Genomic DNA, 20,853 nt, shown 5'->3' on the forward strand with positions numbered 1-20,853 from the left:
TATAGTCCCATCCCTTCCACCACTATCACCATGACCACATATTAGGAACATTAAGAACAATCATTCCTCAATAAATCTTTCCATGCTTAAAAATCATAGCTAGTTTGGAACCGAGCTTTTACTCATTAGCTTAGATTATCTGTCAGACCACTGAATGGTGCTTTCTCTTTATAGGCTTAATAAGGGTGATAAGATAATTTGCCTTTTCAGGGATGTGAGGGCTCAGTGATGACATGGACAGCCAGATGTTTGTGAGTATACCCCTGGAGGAATCTACAAAGTCAACAGATAGACTGAAGTATTGCTGGCTGCAAGATGAGCACCATGTAGAAAGATCCAGTGTTGGGTAGTCAAAAGGAACAAAGGCTCACTAATCTCACAATAAAATAATGCAGAATAAAGACTTGGGTTCAAATCCTGGCTCTAGAAATTACTATCTATGGGACCATAACAAATTATTGATTTCTCTAAGTTTCTCTAAAAGAGAAATCAGACTGTTTAGTCTCTATAGTTCCATCTTCCATGATACTATGATCTATCATCTATGATGACAGAAGGCCAGATTTGGTCCTTGGCCCATAATTTCTTGTTCCTGATCCAGTCTAAATTCCTCATTTTAAAGATGAGGACACTGAGGCTTATAAATGATTTACCTAAAGTCACAAAGTATATATAGCACAGCAGGTTCAAAAATTCAGGTCTTCTGATTCCAAGTCTGGGTCTTTTTCAACTAGAACCATAGCATCACAGATGTAGACCTAGGAGGGTCTTTAGAGACAATCAAATCTAGTCTTTTCATTTTTACAAATGAGAAGAATAATTCATTAAATAAAGGTGACTTATTAAGGGACTTATAGCTATTAAGTGTCTTAAGGTAGAATTTGAATCCAATTCCTTCTGAATCCAAGTCAAATGATCAATTCATTATAGCACCCTATCACTACATCACATTTCTTCCTGGTATGTTGATATAGGCTTGAAGTTCAGTAGACTGACAATTTCTATTCCATATAATGTGATTCAATTTTTAGAAATAATGGTGTTCCTATAATCAGAGAGGATCATTTGACAATGAAGCAATGTATAGGGAAAAAGAAATTGTTCCTCTGCTGTTCCCTAAGAAAAGCATAAGACCTGTGTCAGTGGTCCTTCTTCATTCAAAGAATCCAAGTACAACCGAGGTATCTCTCAGTATCTGGATCATTGATTCTATCATAAGAGTATCAGTATGTGACACTCCCTCAAGAATAATTACCACTTCCACCTATAAACACACATACTGACAAAACTCAAAACATGTATAGTTTTATATATAAGTAATTTGAACCATATGGGACTTTTGTAGTCCTGGGACTTATTTTATTTCTCTGAGCAGCCTTATATCTTAAAGTTTTTAGAGTATTTTTCCCATTTTGTTGCTTCTCTTCATGGTTAAATGATCCAAAATAATAAAATTAATGAAAAATACTTCTCAAATACTCTATGCCAAGCTGGGACAAACCCTGGAGATACAAATACAAAAGGAAGACAGTCCATGCCCTTAACATGTTCATATTCTGGTAGGAGGAAATAACATATCTAAGGGAATGGTGGTGATGATGTTTTCTTTTGGGAAATCACAGGGATGATAAGTAAAGTCATAGGTCCTTCAACTGACACTCTTTTAGAAGCAATGATCTTGATTTTCTTACTGTTCAGAAATCAAGAGTTGAAAAGTAGAGGAGAAAAATTGGTTAAGTGGCTAGAGTGGCAGTAAAATGGAGGGGAACAGCCAAATGATTAATTTTTAGTAGTTTTTTGCCACCTGCCCCTCTAAGCTGACATTGCTGATTGTCCTCCATTGTTTAGTAGTTCCCTTCCTTTTCAGGAGATGGCAGTTTTCTTGTTTCTTGCATTGCCCTTCATAGCTTCTCCCTGCTCTACAATTCTTATATCCATTTCAGGTTCCATCTTGTGCACTCCATTGTTTGGTAGTTTTACTCTCTTCTAGCAATTGGCAGTCACCTAGTTTCTTGTACTATCATACTTCACAGTCCCTTCTTGCTTTTCAATTCTGTCCAACTCAAGTTCCATCTCGTGCCCTCCATTTTTTGGTAGTTCTACTTTCCTCCAAAACATAGCATTCATTGACTTCTGCCACTCTGTCACTTTTTCCCAACGAGCTCTCTTAGCAATGGTGTATAGGAGCTTAGTATCACTGTATTTTTACATCTCAAAGTGGCACAACTTGGCCATTCTAAAGTTTATCTTTATCATGGCCCCCACAATCCTAAATATAACAAGAAGGCCTGGGAATGTATGTGGAAAGGGAAGGCATGGTAAAGAAGGGAGGAGTTATAGTAACATTCTCATTTTTGTATTACAAAAGCAAATTTCGATCTTTAATCCCTTATAAGTTTATGATGAAATATTATCACTGTGCCTTCTCTCATTCCCAAGATCTGGGTAAAATATTTTCTATTCACATCATTACTTCTCCCTGGACCTCAGGATTCTGGACAACATCCCTACTTTCTCTTCAATTGTTCCTCTAGCCCATCTTTCTCCAAGGCATTTATTGTTATTTGATCCATTCAGTTGTATTTGTGACTCTATTTGGGGTTTTCTCAGCAAAGATGCTAGAAAGGTTTGACATTTCTGTTTCTGGCTCATTTTACAGATGAGGAAATAGAGGCAAGCAGAGTGAAATGATTTGTCCAGGGTCACACAGCTAGTGTCTGAAGCCGTATTTTAACTCAGATGTTTCTGACTCCAGGCCTAGTGCTCCTAGTGCCACCTAAATCAGTTGATCCATATTAATCAAATTCCCCTAAACTGTTTTCTGAGAAATCTAGGGGAAAAAAGGAGAGGAAATGGTAAAGGGGAATAAATAGGACAACTCAAAGTATATGTGCCACTGGTAATGGATCACTAGTTTCATCTTTGTGAGTAGAATCATAAAGCAAAATAAGGAGAATGTGGAACAGAAATATATCTAATATTGTCTCAGTATTCTGTTGTCAAAGAAGTCTTCCTTTTACAAGTTCTGTAATTTTTGTGTGCTATTCTTCCTGCTGCTCCAGGTTTTTTGACAATGGCCGCTGTGTCCTGACCTGTCCCTCAGGGAAATTTGAGTTTCAGAACCAATGCCATCCATGTCACCACACTTGCCAAGAATGCCAAGGAAGTGAACCCTCCAACTGTACCTCCTGTGGCACAGGTAAGCACAGCTGACAAGTTACTTCTTCTGTACTGTCTCAGATCCTTTCCTCAACTGTTATCATTCAGCTTTATTCAGGAACATTTTCTTATATTATTGGGGTGAGTCTCAACAGCTACTTATCAGTGCTCTTCAACACTTTAGGGAAGTGTTACATAATGAGTTGAATGCTAGGCTAGGAGTCAGGAATGAATGAATGATTGAAAAGAAGCATTTTACTGCTGGATGCTGTGCTAAGTCCTGGGAATACAAATACAGAAAAGAGTTCCTGTCTTCAAAAAGCTTACAGTCTATTAGAGAGAGAAAACAGGTATACTGGGTTATTAAAAGTGTGGATAGCTTAGTTCTTGAAATTTAAATCTATAAATGTTGTTTGATTTTAATTAAAGTTTACTCTATAAAGAATGTTATCCTGGGAACTGAAGGATTTACAACATTTAGATAAGATACTGTTCTTGCCCTCACAGAACTTATATTTGTGGCAATTAAAAGGTTCAAGAGGATATAATTTCTGGATAATTTAATCATTGTATTAATAACAAATCATTTAAAAGCATAATCAATTGGCCATATCTTAGACTAAAAACAATCACAATGGTGCTAGACTCACAGTTTATATATCCTTTAAAAAGTAGGTGTTCCCCAGGATGGGAATTAACTCTAATTGGTTAACAATTGACAAAAGAATAAATATTAAAAGAAGGGCTGAGAGGGATATCATGACATCCTTGGACAGAAAGAGTATCTCTATAAATAGATCACTCCCAATCTTAAACAATTTAAACAAAAGGGACTGTCTCCACTCAAGCTTGATTGAATGGAATTTGCCTTAGAGTAGATTCTTTGTGAGGTTGAATGGGATCTGATAGAGAAGGTTAACTCAACTTTCAGAGACTGAAATCTTGAAAAATAGAAAAAGGGAAAATTCTAAATCTCTGCAAAGCATTAATTATTAATAATCCTTTCTTTCACACTGTAATGGAAAGATAACACATATGCATAAAAAACTATAATATTAATAATATATAAGTGTGTGAGAGAGGTGTAAGTAATATATTTGAGATTCCAAGAAAGAAAAGTTACTGCTCCTTGGAAGGATCACAGAATGCTTCCTGGAAAAAAACAAAATTTGAATTGTGTTATAGAGAACAGGAGGATTTCCACAATAGGCAATAGAGGTATAAGGAAAATTGAGGGAAAAACTATGGAAGTGGTAAGCTTCAGAGTTTATGCAAAAGATAGCAAATAATATAACATGGCAGAAGCATTGAGTAGGAAGTGAAGAGGATATGATAAGGTTAAAAAGGAGGGTCAGCACTAGATTGTGAAGACTTGGACGCCAGGCTTATGCTTCAAGCATTAGAGAACCATTAAAGGGATCTTAATTAATACTATATTGGGGTGGAGCCAAGATGGTGGAATAAAGCCAGGATGCTGTTCAAGCTCTCCAAGTTTCCCTCGAAAATCACATGAAACCAAACCTCTGAACAGTCTGATGGAGTGAAGATACTCTCCAGCTCAAGATACATTGGAAAAACTTCAAGAAAGATCAATGTCATACTCAGCTCAATTCAGAAAGAGTCTAGGAAAGCCAGCAAGAGGATATTATTCACAGCAAATCAGCTACTGAGACCCTCAAACCTGACTCAGTAGTAAAGTCAACCAATAGGACTGTCCCTAGTTCCAGTCCAGAAGGCAAATTTTTGGAAATCAGGCTATTTCCTGGAATGGCAGATAGTTATCCCCTGAAAAAACAAGAAGCCCTTGTACTCAAAACCAAGGCTCAGAGCTGCACAGAAAGCTTGTAACAGTGCCCCCTTTATTCCAGGAGCAGAATTCAACCTTAAAAATAAAAAAATAAAAAATAAAACATAGGAAATACCAAAAGAAAAGGAAAAAAAAAATGAGTCAGAAACAGAAAAGAACTTTGACCATATAAAATTACTATGGTGACAAAGAAGCCCAAAACACCAACACAGATAAGGGCAAAATGTCCATAGAGGAAATCTTTTTTTTAATAACTTTTTATTTACAAGATATATGCATGGGTAATTTTTCAGCATTGACAATTGCAAAACCCTTTGTTCCAATTTTTCCCTTCCTTCCCCCCTACCCCCTTACCCAGATGGCAGGTTGACCAGTACATTTTAAACATGTTAAAGCATAAGTTAAATACAATATATGTATAGATGTCCATACAGTTATTTTGCTGTACAAAAAGAATCGGACTTTGAAACAGTATACAATTAGCCTGTGAAGGAAAACAAAAATAGAAGGCTTGGGAATTCTATGTAGTGGTTCATAGTCATCTCCCAGAGTTCTTTCCCTGGGTGTAGCTGGTTCAATTCATTACTGCTCTATTGGAACTGATTTGGTTCATCTCATTGCCAAAAAGGGACACATCTATCAGAATTGATCATCATACAGTATCATTGTTGAAGTATATAATGATCTCCTGGTCCTGCTCATTTTACTCAACATCAGTTCATGTAAGTCTCTCCAGGCCTTTCTGAAATCATCCTGCTGGTCATTTCTTACAGAACAATAATATTCCATAATATTCATATACCACAATTTATTCAGCCATTCTCCAATTGATGGGCATCCACTCTATTTCCAATTTCTGGCCACTACAAAGAGGGCTGCCACAAACATTCCATAGAGGAAATCTCAAAGAGTGATTTAAATTGGTCTCAAGCCCAAAGAGGCTTCTTGGAAATGCTCATAAAAGACTTTAAAAGGCAAATAAGAGAGGTAGAAGAAAAAATGAGAAAAGAAATGAGAAGTAGGCAAGAGAGAGTCATCAGCTTGAAAAAGGAAGGAATTCCTTAAAAAATACACTTTCAACAGTAGAATTAACCAAATAGAAAAAAAAATACAGCTAACTGAAGAAAATCACACATTAAAAATTAGAATGGGGCAAATGGAAGCTAATGACTCTATGAAACAAACTAAAAAGAATGAAAAAATGGAAGAAAATGTAAAATACCTCATTGGAAAAATAGCGGACTTGGAAAATAGATCCAGAAGAAACAATTTTAAAATTATTGGTCTTCCTGAAGGTCATGACCAAAAAAAGAGACTGGGTAGCATTCTTCAAGAGATCATCAAGGAAAATTCCCTCAATATTCTAGAAATAGAAGGGGAAACAACCATTGAAAGAGTCCATCAATCACCTTTGGAAAGACATCCACAAGGAAAATCCCAAGGAACATTGTTGAAAAACTCCAGAACTACAATCTCCAGGAAAAAATACTGCAAGCTGCTAGACAAAAACAATTCAAATATAAAGGAGCAACAGTCAGGATTACCCAGGGTCTGGCAGCTTCTACAGTAAAGTATTGGAGGGCCAGGAAAACCATATTCTGGAAGGCAAAGGACCTGGGGTGATAAGCAAGAATTAATTTCGCAGTGAGACTGAGCATCATCTTTCAGAGGAGGCAGTGGATCTTCAATGAAGTAAGAGACTTTTGATCATTTCTATTGAAAAAAAATAGAATTAACAGAAATTTAATCTTCAAACACAGAACTCAAGAGAAGTATTGAAAGGTAAACAGCTTATGTGTTATTTAAAAGGTTAAACTGTTTATACCCCAGATGGGAAAATGATATCTTGAGAATTGTATCTGTTACCAAGGCAGAAAAAGGGAGGCAGAACTAGCCTGAAGGTGTGGTTGTGAATGGACTCTGATGTGATGATATCAAAGAAAGAGACATTAAGAGGTAGAAAAAGGATTGTACTGGGAGAAGAAGAAAAGGGGAAGTATAATGGAACAAATTACACCACATGAAGAGGCACAAAAGATCTATTACAATGTAGGGAAAGAAGGCAGGGGAATGAGCATTGTCTGGAGCTTGATCTCCTCAATTTTGGCCCAAAAAAGAAATAATTTATTCAGTTGGGTTTAGAAATTAATTTAATCCTATAGATGAGGGAGAGGAAGAGGAAAGAAAAGGGAGGGGCTGGATAGAAAGGAGGGCAGAAACACTAAGAAAAAAGAGTGGAAGAAGGAGAGAGTGGTGATAGAAGATAAAGAGTGGGCAGGCTGGGTTAAAAAAAACCAAAACACTACTAACAGAAGGGGGAGTGTGATAGAAGATAAGGCAGTGGTTGGGTTGGGTAAAAAAAAATGGAAACACTACTAAGGACAGGGTAGAAAAAGAGAGCAAAAGTATATCCAAGGGAGAAAATAAGATGGAAGGAAATACAGAACTGGTAATCATAACTGTGAATGTGAATGGGAAGAATTCTCCCATAAAATAGAAGCAGAGTGGATTAAAAAGCAGAATCCTATAATATGTTGTTCACAAGAGACATATTTGACACAGAGAGAGACAGAGAGTGAAGGTAGAAAGCTGGAAAGAATTTATTATACTTCAGCTGAAATAAAAAAAGCAGGGATAGCAGTTCTGATGTCAGATAAAGCAAAAAATAAAAATAGATCTAATTAAAAGAGATAAGGAAGGAAAGTACATATTGATAAAGGGTACCATAAACAATGAAATAGTAACAATATTAAATGTATATGCAATAAATGGTAGTGCATACAAATTCCTAGAGAAGATATTAAGACAGAAAGAAATAGACAACAAAACTATATTAGTGGAGAACCTCAATCTTGCCCTCTCAGAATCAGACAAATCTAACCACAAATAAACAAGAAAGAAACTAGGGAAATTGATAGGCTCCTAGAAAACCTAGATGTGATAGACCTCTGGAGAAAATTAAATACAGACAGAAAGAAATATATCTTTTTCTTGACAGTACATGGCACCTACACAAAAACTGACTATGTAGGGCATAAAAATCTATCAAATGCAGAAAAGCAAAAAGAGTAAAAGTTTCCTTTTCAAACCATGAAGAAATAAAATTATGTTCAATAAAGAGCCAGGGAAAGATAGACTAAAAACCAATTTGAAATTAAACATTCCAATTCTAAAAAATGAGTAGGTCAAACAATAAATCACAGAAACAATCCATAATTTCATGCAAGAAAATAGCAATAATGAGATAACATACCAAAAGCTATGGGATGCAGCCAAAGCAATTCTTAGAGGAAATTTTATATCTTCAAATATCTACACAGATAAAATAGAGAAAGAGGAGAGCAATGAATCAGGCATTCAAGTAAAAGGCTAGAAAAAGAACAAATTAAAAACCCCCAATTGAATACCAAATTAGAAATTTTGAAACTCAAAGGAGAGATGAATAAAACTGAAATTAAGAAAACTATTGAACTAATTAATAAAACTAAGAGTTGGTTTTATGAAAAAAATCAACAAAATAGATAAACCTTTGGTTAATTTGATTAGAAAAAGGGAAGAAAAAACCAAATCACCAGCATCAAAAAATCAAAAGAGTAAACTTACCACCAGTGAAAAAGAAATTAAAGAAATAATTAGAAGCTATTTTGCCCAACTGTATGGTAGAAAATCTGATAATCTAACCAAAATAGATGAATATTTACAAAAATATAAATTCCCCAGATTAACAGAAGAGAAAAATTATTTAAATAATCCCATTTTAGAAAAAGAAATTGAACAAGCCACCAATGAACTCCCTAAGAAAAAATCTCCAGGGCCAGATGGATTTCTATTTTATCTAATCATTATTGCTCACTAGGTACTAGACCTAATTTTATTTCCATAGTTGAAAAAAAGTACATTTTGACTGTTAATGCCTTCTGAATTTTGACATTTTGGGACAAAGTTCCAGTTTGCCTTACTCTAGTCACAGTTCTGTCAGTGCTTGTTGTTGGCCATCCCGTCTATACAAAAGTTGGGAATTGACCACAGACTCTTCTAGTCTATCTCTTTGGCTTCAACCTGAACCTCCTTTTCCCACCGTATACCCCAAGCTCCCAACAAGGATGAAGAAAGCCACTTTCAAAGCTACAAACTCCACAGAACCGGGGCAGGATCACATGACTGCCTCCAAGAAGTTGCTAGAAAGAAAATAAAACTGGTGTGGAGGATCCCCCCCACCCCCCATTATTGCCAAGTATATCACCAGGGAACATCAGAGACAAAGAGGTATAAACTAGGCAACATTTGAAGATGCAGTTTTCTCTCTCTCTGGGAAGAATACACATACTATAAGGTGTTCAAGTTTCAGCAAAAAAAAAAAAAATTTGTCACTGTATGAAATAAGATGAAGACACACAAAAAAAAAATCCCTTTTGACTCACTGAACTTGAAGACAAATTCAGTTAGTCAAAATGTATGTAATAAGTTAGGCTGTCCTGTTACACTGCTTTTCAAATCTTATTTTCCTTATAATAAGTTATTCACATTAAAGACAGCTGGAGATAGACTTGTGAATCAGGTGAAGTTGATCCTTTGAGAGTCCCCTGCCTTCCACTTCTACTTCTGTTCTTTATTTTCTCTATCCCTTTCCCTTGACACTTGGGTCTTAGTGATCTTATCAGTCTTTCCCATACTCATCTGAGTTTGAGCCAGAGTTTTGCCTCTAGGGAGAATCTGAATTTTAAGCCTCTTCTATGAAAGGCTTTGTCTTTAGAAAACACACTGAATAGGCTGCTGTCTCTACTCTGCCTACACTTAAACCTGGCCTTGACTCATTCCATGGGTTTTATGATATTACATCAATTTCAGTCCCATGAGCTTGTGGCAAGGAATTCAAAGATTTAAGACTGACATTTTAAACCTGTGGGCGATTCTAATTATCATCTGTAACAAAGTGTGCTTAGATCATCATAAATAGGGCCAACCTTTGACAGATGTCATAAATGAACAGTAGTCTGTTGCAGATGACTAAAGAAAGCAGGACTGATGCCTTTATTGTTAAACCAAGGACAGTATATCTTCCTAACCTTTCCAAACAGGCTGGATATTTTAAATACTAATACTCTTCCATTCCATTCATGTTTCTCTCTTTGGTAGAATCCAATAGGAAGATAATAGAAACATCTGTGAATGAAGCTTCCCAAGTATGTATTTGTTCAACAGCTATTTCTGGTCAAAAAAAGCTTCATTATAATTGATTGTGACCCTAGTGGATAGAATAATAGATTTAGAGATAGGAATGTTAGAATTCAAAGCTTGCCTTTGACACGTAATAACTGTATGACCCTGGGCAAGACGACTCACTGATCTGAAATTCAATTTCCTTCTCCAAAAATTAGGCGTGATAATACCTATTAGTCCTACCTGACAGGATCATTGAAAGATAATTATATAAAATATTTTGCAAATTTCAAAGCACTGATTATCCCAGTTATTATTAATAATAATAATAATTCAGAAAGACAATAGTAACAATGGACATACGTTCTAACTTATTTCTTGTTTGAAGTTATATTCTGGGAATAATGATGAAAAAGTCACTATACTTTATAGTAACTTTATGTCTGATATACAAAATCTCTGAGATCCAGGCCTCCTTTGGTGAAAAATCAAAATCCATGTCACACAAGTAAATTTCTAGCAAAGTCCAGCAATGGAATTAAATTTGAGGTGGATTACTGTCAATTAACATATGCATCCAACTGCATTCATTTCCTTGTAACTGAAAGGTAGCCATGTGCTATTCCCCTTTGGGGCTAATGAAATCAGCCTCTAAGACTTTTGGTTTAAAGACCCTTACTTAAATGCTGTTTAAATTAGTTCCTTTGCCCTATGGAAGAATACTGACTACAGAGTCAGAAGACCTAGCCTCTAATCCTGCCTCTGATACTGGGTAAATGATCTTGGGCAAGTCTATTTAAAATGGGAAGAAACATATTTCTACTGTCAATCTGATAGGATTTACATGGCATCTTTCTGTAAAAAGGAAAAATCATAAGCATGTAGACAGTGTATGCTGGGTATGCTCAAATTATCAATCCACCAAAAAGTATTTATTAAATGCCTATTATGTACCAGGTATAATGTATCCAAAAAATCTTTTTTTGTCATTTTGTGTTTCATTTCTAAAGTCTGTGGTTTTTTTTCTCAATAGTATTTCATTTTTTCAAATATACATAAAAATAGTTTCCAATATTCATTTTTGTAAGATTTTTTGTTCCAAATTTTTCTTCCTTCCTGCTTTACTTCCCCCTTCCTAAGACAGCAAGCAATCTGATATAGGTTGAATATGTTCAATCCTTTTAAAAGTATTTCCACATTTGTCATGTTGTACAAGAAAAATCAGACATGGAGCTGGGGGTGGGGGGAGGGGGGAAGTGGAGGGGAGAAAGAGGAGAGGGAAGAAACTACAAGAAAGAAAAAACAAACAAAAAAAAGGTGAAAATAGTAGGCTTTGATTCTCATTTAGTCTCCATAGTTCCCACCCTAGTTCCATCCTAAGTCAATTGGAATTGTTTTGAATCACTGCATTGCTGAGAAAAGCAAAGTCCATCATAGTTGATCATCACATAATCTTTCTATATTATAACAATGTTCTTGATTCTGCTCACTTTCTCAGTATCAGTTCATATAATATTTCCAGGCTTTTCTGAAATCAGCCTGCTCATCATTTCTTAAAGAACAATAGTATTCCATTACATTTATATACCACAACTTATTCAGCTATTCCCCAACTTATGGGCATTTGCTCACGCAATTTCCAATTCCTTGCCATTACAAAAAGAATTGTTAGAAACATTTTTGCACATATGAGTCCTTTTCCCTCTTTAAGATCTCTTTGTGATACAGACCCAGTAATGATACTACTGGATGAAGTCTGTATTTTTAAAGATTATTTCATTCATCATTTTTTAAAAACTAAGTTTAGTTAAGCTTTAGTTTCTTTAATGACTTCAAATGACTTGATGGCTGAAATTAATTTTCTATAATTGACACTAAAAATAACATCAGATACAATAAATATATTTTTAAAATATTGAAATACTTTAAATGTTTTAAAGTATCTTAAATATAAAATATTGACTATTAAAATTGAAAATATTAATTAATAATTTAAAAATATTTAAAACATTCCCTAATGAAGTCTCTTTGCACATTATGACTTGAATTTATAAGCAGTCCTGAATTTTAGTCTGCCATCTTACACTATCAGTGTAATTCTCTTTATATCCAACTGCAGTTATTAAGTACCTGCAAGGTATAAGAGCTGGAAAAGATAATGACAAACCACTATAGTATTATTGCCAAAAATCTCCAAATGGGATTACAAAAAAATGAAATATGACTGAAAAATGACTGAATTACAAATGTGCAAGAATTTTTGTGATCTCTGGAGCTACAGGGTTAGAGACAAATGAGAGACCTAAAATCTTGGATAATTCTTAAAGCTTATGATTTTGTCAATGTGGATTCTCTTTCCTCTAAATAGACTACTATCTCCCTGTGAGTTGGTCTTTGATAATCAATATTAATCAATTGACTTGAAGACAGTATTAGCATAACTTTTTATATTCATGTACCAGCTTTCCATTGCTATTGCTCAAAAGAAAATGTTAAGTTTTCTTTTAATAGCACTAAGGTCGTCATTTCCACTACAGTAACCTATTTGTGTAGACATGCTTAGAGCGCTAAACTTGGAGTCTGAAAGTCAAGCCCTGACTCAGACACTTACATAGTTTTGTGACCCTAGATTTAACCTCTCCTAGCCTCAGTTATCTCATCTTAAAAATGGGAAGAGTACTTACTTTTCAGAGCAGTCATTAAGGATCAAATGAGATGACATATATAAAGCACTTTACAAATCTAAAGTATTTTATAAATGCTATCATGATTGTTGTTGGAAGATGATATTTCTCTGCAGTAGATTATGGCCTGTGTGTTAAAGATTTATCAGTTTCACCAACTTTATTTAAGTTCTTTAATACTAGTTCTAGACATTAGATGAAGACTTGATGTTTTTAAATTCCCTTTGAAATATATTCTTAGGCCATTAAAAAATTTATTATATATAATGAATTTGTGGTCCTGCTGAACTTCCTATGTCTTCCTGGAAGTTATGGGATATTTTATGAAACAATCTAGTCTAGGCTCCTTGATAATTTTTTACTATGTGAATTCATAAAGAAGAAATATTTATATACGTATGTACATATATATATATACATATGCACATATACATACACAAACATACACATGCAAACACACATAAACCCAAAACACATCTACACAAACATACATACACACAAACATACATGCACACAAATATACCTATACAGACAAACATACACAAGTGCATATATATATAAATATATCTGCAGATGCACACATACACACATATATGCATACAAAGATAAACACACATATGTACATACATCCAACCATACAAGTGCACACATATATACCTATACACATACATAAATATATATACATACACACATATAAAAACATGCACACAAAACATAATTGGAAAAACAGTCAAGGTACAAGAGTGTATGTGGGATTTTTCTTTCTTGCTTCCTATGTGGCTTTATGTATATAAATAGTCATTTTCCAATGTCACTGTACAAAAGCAAGTATGGTATTATAACTAAAGGGCTGATCTTGGGTTCAGAAAGACTTGTTTTCAAATCCATGTTCTACCCCAGACTAACTATATGATCCTGGGCCAAAGAAGCAAAAATAAACATTTAACTTCTTTTCCCCATTTCATGCCATTCTGCCTCTGTTTATCCATACAAATTATTTTGCATGTATTTTGTTTTTGAGAAGCAGCTTCATGTAGTGAAGAGACAGAACTAACTTTGAAATCATGTTCTTTATGTAAAATATTAGCTATGTGATCATGGACCATCCGTTCAGTTCTGCCATGTTACATGGGCATCTCTCTAAGACCATAAATTGCACAATGGTGCCCAAAAGGCTTTAGTAAAGGGAGAATCCTCAATAGAAGTGGCGGATCATAGATGTAAATAGGGACACAAATATTTAGACGCAAACACAGCATGCCTCAAAAATTTTTGATGCAGTTTTAAGCTTTAAAAAGTTCAGAAGTAGAAATCTTCCAAACTTAACTTGCCAAAAAAAAAAAAAAAACCTTGAAAATATAATTATTTAGATTGTTTTTTACACTTAGTTTTTGCAAATTTTGAATATCTTTTTAATTTTAATAAGATGGGGCAACCTGTCTTTATGCATTGCAATTTCTGGATGACCTTTTCTCAAATCTGTGAATTGGTGGAGGTAGGTCATCTGTTTGACCACCTTAGTCACTTAATATATCTCCATTCAACTTTTTCTTGTAGATTCTCATCAAAATTGTCATTTCTACATCAAAGCCTTGTTCTTTGGATGAGCTTAAAGCTAGGATTACAAATATAATCCTTTTCATCACTGAACAGTAGCTGATAAGAATCTATCAAATTCAAAAGTTGACAAGAGCAAAATAGAGCACAAAGTGGTTTTTATGTTGAATTTTCATAAGAAACATGCCAATTTTTAATTTTAAAAATAATTAACTTTTCAAATAGTGGAATATTTTTTGTAACTTAATAACATTAAAGTATCTTCAGGGATACTTAGGTGGTAGCGTGAATAGAACACTGATTTTGAAATCAGACAGACTCATATTCCTGAGTTCAAATCTGATTTCAGATATTTATTAGTTGTGTGACCTGATAAGTCACTTCATTCTGTTTGCTTCATTTTCCAAATCTAAAAAATAATAGATGGAAGAGATGGCAAACTTCTCCAGTGTCTTGGCCAAGAAAACCACAAATGTGGTCACAAAAAGTTGGTCATGACTGAAATGACTTAACAACAATAAAAAATTATACTTTTGAAGTTATTAAAGTTTGAAACTATACCAAAAATTTTGAGATACGTTTGTGTGTATATATACTCATATACACATTTGAAATTGTATCATTTATAACACTACAATCATAACATGTAACATAATACTACATATATTCATAATGCAATGTCAAAATACATGTATATTTAGTGTATTTACTTATCAATATATGTGTTATATAGTTGCAGTAGATAGAAGATAGAAGGCTTAGGGACAGGAAAACTCATCTTCATGAGTTCAAATCTAACCTCAGATACTTAACTAGCTGTGTGATCCTGAGCAAGTCACTTAACCCCATTAGCTTCAATTCTCTCATTTGTAAAATGAGGTGGAGAAGTAAATGGCAAACCACTTTGCAAAAAACAAACAAAAAAAACTTAATGGGGTCAAAAAGAATCAGACACAACTAATCAACAACAAGAACAACAAGAAAAACAACAATAATAATATATGTGTTGTTTCCCTTCAATAGAATATAAATTCCTTAAAGACAAAAACTGCTTCAGTTTTCCTCATTGCAATTTCCTCATTGCATTCCTCATTGTATCTGACCTAGCACCTGGCAAATATTAGGGATATATTAAATGCTTTCTCCACTGTGCTATACAGGATCTTTTGGATGAGAATTACTACTACTACCACCACCACTATTACTACTACTACTACTACTACCATTATCTCTTCTTCTCCCTCTCCCCTCTGCCTCCTCCTCCTCATTTTCCTTCTCATCTCCTCTTCTTCTTCTCCTCCTCCTCCTTCTCCTTCTTTCTCTTCTTCTTCTTCTTCTTCTTCTTCTTCTTCTTCTTCTTCTTCTTCTTCTTCTTCTTCTTCTTCTTCTTCTTCTTCTTCTTCTTCTTCTTCTCCTCCTCCTCCTCTTCCTCCTTCTCTTTTTCCTTGTTTTCCTCCTTTCTCTTCTTCTTCTTCTCCTCCTTTCTCCTCCTCCTCCTCTTCCTCCTTCTCTTTTTCCTTGTTTTCCTCCTTTCTCTTCTTCTTCTTCTTCTTTCTTCTACTACTATTACCCTTTCTTCTCCCTTTTCTCCTCCCCCTCTTCTTCCTCTTCCTCCTCCTTCTACTATTACTACTACTACTATTAGTAGTAGTAATAATAATTTTTAAAATTGAGAGTAACAGAGTGATTTACACTTTGCATAGTACTTTGGACACATTAGCTCATTTGATCCTCATAATAATCTTATGAAGTATACAGATATTCCATCCATTTTATAGAAGAGGAAAGCAGGGCAGCTAGATACCATAGTAGATAGACCACTGGTCCTGGAGTCAGGAGGACTTGAGTTCAAGTATGATCTCAGACACTTGACTTGACTTATAAAGTATGTGACCCTAGGCAAGTCACTTAAACTCAATTGCCTTTAAAGAAGAAGAGGAAAACAAGGCCCTGTGAAATTAAATGATTCCTTCATAGTCACACAGATAATAAATGTTGAAGGCAGGATTAGAACCCAGAATTCATCATTCTTTCCATTATGTGACACCTACAGGCTTAAAAATAATGATATTCCTATTAAAGCAAATTTTATTTTTATGATCTTCTGGGAGGTAAGACATTGTTTTCTTTTTCATATATTACAGAGGTTTTATAACTATTTTCTTATCTTTGCCCTTTCTTTTCTTCTCTGCTACTCAGATAAGTTTGGGAAAGAACGTTTCCTATACATGGGTAAGTGCCAGGAAGGCTGCCCTTCTGGGTACCACCATTCTGACAATACCTGCCTGCCCTGCCCTGAGAACTGCCAACTCTGCAGTACCTCTTTTTACTGTATTCGATGTTTGCAAGGATACTACATCTTACCCACAAACAACACCTGCCAGAAATTAGAATGCAAAGAAGGTAAGCAGACTTTAGTGGAAACTCTGGATCTTTGATCCAAGTGCTGATGCTTCAAGTGGCTGTGGGGCCCACTGAATTTTGCTTTCCTATGTATAAAGTAGAAGTGATAATTTCACTCCCTCTCTTTTCTCCTAAATCCCTCCTCCCTCATATATATATATATATATGTATGTATATCTTTGTCTCTTACTGGGTGTCAGAAGGTTTGCCTTCTATTACCTGGAAAGGATAATAGATAAAATAAACTTCCTCTGTGGAAAGAAAGTAATTAATTCATTCAGTAAACCTTACTTAAGAGCTCACTATGTTCAGGATGCAGGTATGATGATAAACATATATCATCAAAGAGCTTTTAAATATTAACTCACATTTAGGCAACTACTTTAAACTTAGGCAACCACTAAAACTCCTTAAATGTATAATCTCATTTGATCCTTGCAATAGCTTTATGAGGTAGTTTCTATTATTATCCCCGTTTTACAGATGAGAAAATAGAGGATCAGAGAGATTAAAGGAATTTATTCAAAGTCAGAGTTAGTGAGTCAGAATTTGAATTCAGCTCTTCCTAACACCAAATCTAATACTCTGTCCATTAAACTATTTGCTTTGCCAATTCTATTTCTCTTTATGTTCTACCAACGTTCATAAAACTCTCTGCATTCCTCTAATGAGATGCTAGAGTATGGCACTTAGAAAAATGGAATTATTCTCATTTTTTAAAAAATTGCTTTCCAGGGCCATAATTTGCCATTTTGATACCCCAAGATAAGTAGTAAAAAAAAAAAATAAAAAAAAAAAACAATTCTCAAATGAAAATGCTAAGACAAATTGATTTGAGTCGAGATGGGCATAAGTTAAAAGGAGATTCTTTACATCTTGAAACACAGAGGGACTGCTATGTATCATGCTGGAAAGACTGCCATTTGGAGAGAAAGTAAGATAGGACAGGATTTTGGAGGAGCTTTCCTGAAATACAACCTCCAAAGGAAAAACACACTATCTGGTAACTTCCTATTTAAATGCTAAACTCAGTACTGTTCCAATAACTTAATCCTGCTTGCCTCAGTTTCCTCATCTGTAAAATGAGCTAGAAAAGGAAATGGCAAACTATTCCAATATCTTTGCCGAGAAAACCCCAAAATGGGGTCAAGAAACAGCCACAAAAATTCAATACTACAAGACTGAAAAACAACTGAACAAACTCTATACTGTCAGTTCTATAAATTCTAGCTTCCTGAAGCTAAACCCAGTCAATCCATCCTTGTAATGGCTCTGGGGCTTCCCAATTTATAGTTTATTCTTTGTCCTGGAAAAAGTGGAACTCTAACTCTTTTTTTTTAAGTTTGAAGTGATTACTTTCTTTTATACTAAGAATATCTTCAATTCAATGAATAATGACTAGGAGTTCTGATGAAAAGCACTCTAGAAAGTAGAATGATTAAAGAAGTTATTTTTTTCCTATGTGTTTGAGGATTTAAAGCAAATAAAAAGGTTCTTGTTTAAAGGGATAGATAAAACTGTTCATTTCCATGCTGAGTTCTTTTCATTCTCCAATGGTGTGTCTATTTTATTTAATAAGTTTATCAACTGGATTTTAACTCCAGTTGTCTTACATAAGTCCAAATTCCTCCGCCCCCAATTCATTCAATCCAACTGATCTAATCTACTAAATTAATATAAGGAAATAAAAAGGGAGTAACATAGACATCCTGCAAAAGGGGTTATCAACTGCTTAATTACTTGGCTGATTGCTAAAAAAGAAATTATTTAACAATAGATTTTCCAAGCCATTAGTGTCCTTCCTCTTGATTAAAAATGAGTTCAGTCCTCTCAATTCATCCACTTTCTAGGGGAAGTGAAAGATCCAGACTATGAAGACTGCATGCCTTGTGAAGAAGGATGCCTGGGCTGTTCGTTGAGTATGTATCACATTCTCATACTACCTTACTCTCTTTGTCTATGACTTGATTCTATATTTATTTTTTCCAGAGTCCATGGAAAAAAACATAAGTGTCTTGTAGTATGATAGAGAGAGGGTCTAAGATAAGGCTAGCTTTTCACAAACTTATCTATAGAAGGATGTCTCTGAATATCATTTAATCTAACTTAGCTCAATGTATACTTTTTAAGATTCATAATTTTTGTAGGTACTTGGGACAAAGGGGAAAAATTATACGTGATAATTACCTTCAAGGAGCTTACATAGAGGAATAGCAGTATAGAGATACAGTCTACAAATAAGCATGAAATTATGCTACAACGGTGGATGTAGTGCTGAAGCTGGAGTCACGAGGACCTGAATTTAAATTCAACCTCAGATACTTACTAGCTGTGTAACCCTGGGCAAGTTACTCAATCCTCAGTTTTCTCATCTGTAAAATAAGCTGAAGAAGGAAATTGCATATTACTGTAATAGCTTTGTGAAGAAAACCTCAAATTGGGTCACAAAGAGTTGGAACATGATTGAAAAAATGACTGAACTGAGCAAATAAAGCATATACAAAATAATTTCAACAGGAAGAAAATATCACTACATAATGAGATCAGAAAAGACCATTAGTACCCCTTAAACTGTACTTTGAGGTTATTTTGTCCAGGGGGAGGGAGCTGAGACTCTTTTCCTGGGCCCTGCTCACACCCTTTCTTGGGTAATGCCAAGGAAGAAATTTAACAGGTGAAGAGGGAGAGAAGAAATAACAGTGTTCTTGAGTTTGGACAGTAATGAATAAAGAAATGAACTCAGGCAAAACATCCCCAAATCGCATGGATTCATGAAGCCTACTTGGACTGGAAACAATATGAAAATGTCAAAGATAAAGCTCAAGGGGGGAGAGATTGGGGATTTTCCTGGATAAAACCTTCCCTGAGGCTCAAAGTCTTAGAAATCCTCAAATTCAGGCAGGGCAATGATATCTGTGAAGTCTAAAACTCTATTATGAAGGCAGAAGTACTTGTTATGCTTCAAGAGAATTGTCCAATTCAAATTAACACTTTCTCTCTCGGTCTCTCTGCCTCTGTCTGTCTGTCTGTCTATCTCTCTCTCTGTCTCTCTCTCTCTCTCTCTCTCTCTCTCTCTCTCTCTCTATTTCTCTCCCTACCCCTCTCTCTCTCTCTCCCCCTTTTTCTCTCTTTCCTTCTCTCTTTCCCCCTCTCTTTCTCTCTCTCTCCCCCTTCTCTCTCTCTCTCTCTCTCTCTCTCTCTCTCTCTCTCTCTCTCTCTCTCTCTCTCTCCCCTGTTTTTCTCTATCCTTCTCTCTCTCCCCCCCCTCTCTTTCTCTCTCTCCCCCCCTTTTTCGCTCTTTCCTTCTCTCTCTCCCCCCCCTCTCTCCCCTGTTTCTCTCTTTCCTTCTCTCTCTCTCTCTCTCTCTCTCTCTCTCTCTCTCTCTCTCTCCCCTTTTTCTCTCTTTCCTTCTCTCTTTCCCCTCCCTTTCTCTCTCTCTCTCTCTCTCTCTCTCTCTCTCTCTCTCTCTCTCTCTTCCTCCCTTCTTCCTTCCCTCCTTCCCTCCATCCACAAGGGAAAAAAATGTACTTTTTAATACTCAATACAGTTCTGCATTTTAGGTTCAGAATGCAAAGCAAAGATAAGAAAAATTGCCATATTTGGGGACCAGACTTTGGTGTCAATTTAGGCCAAGGTTTCTTGAGTCCTGGGACCTTAAAACAAAATAAAACAACAACAACAACAACAAAGAATCATCAGTGATATATTTGGGGGGAGCTTTCACCAAGACAATCAATAATTTTATAACTGTGGAGTGCACAGTCCCCAAATAATTTGGGAGGGGTATGGAAGATATAACTCACAGGGAAGGAATCCTGTGGTATGCAGTCTAGTACTGTATTGACTAAGAGAAAGCAATAGATTTCAGTTCAGGAAGACCTGGACTCATATCTGCTTCAGACACTTATTAGATATGTGAATTTGGGAGTCACCTTATCTGAACCTCAGTTTCTTCATCTGTAAAATAAGAGGGTTGGATTTTTTGATATATAGAATTAATTTCAGCCCTAAATCTATAATCCTGTTCATTAATTCACAGAGTTGAATTGATTTTCAAAAATCTTTTTTGGGGGGGCTATTGGG

At 35.2% G+C, this 20,853-nt stretch overlaps 1 protein-coding gene across 1 annotated transcript in view; it reads left to right on the forward strand.

Annotated features, from left to right (window-relative positions):
* PCSK5 (proprotein convertase subtilisin/kexin type 5) overlaps window positions 1-20,853 on the forward strand; it is a 610,712-nt gene that overhangs the window by 494,289 nt on the left and 95,570 nt on the right. Inside the window, exons 22-24 of the mRNA XM_051998572.1 lie at window positions 3,063-3,199; window positions 16,567-16,770; window positions 18,621-18,689. Coding sequence (XP_051854532.1) covers window positions 3,063-3,199; window positions 16,567-16,770; window positions 18,621-18,689 — 410 coding nt within the window. The remainder of the gene's footprint in view (window positions 1-3,062; window positions 3,200-16,566; window positions 16,771-18,620; window positions 18,690-20,853) is intronic.

This window comes from Antechinus flavipes, chromosome 1, assembly GCF_016432865.1.
Source record: "Antechinus flavipes isolate AdamAnt ecotype Samford, QLD, Australia chromosome 1, AdamAnt_v2, whole genome shotgun sequence".
NCBI lineage: Eukaryota > Metazoa > Chordata > Mammalia > Dasyuromorphia > Dasyuridae > Antechinus > Antechinus flavipes.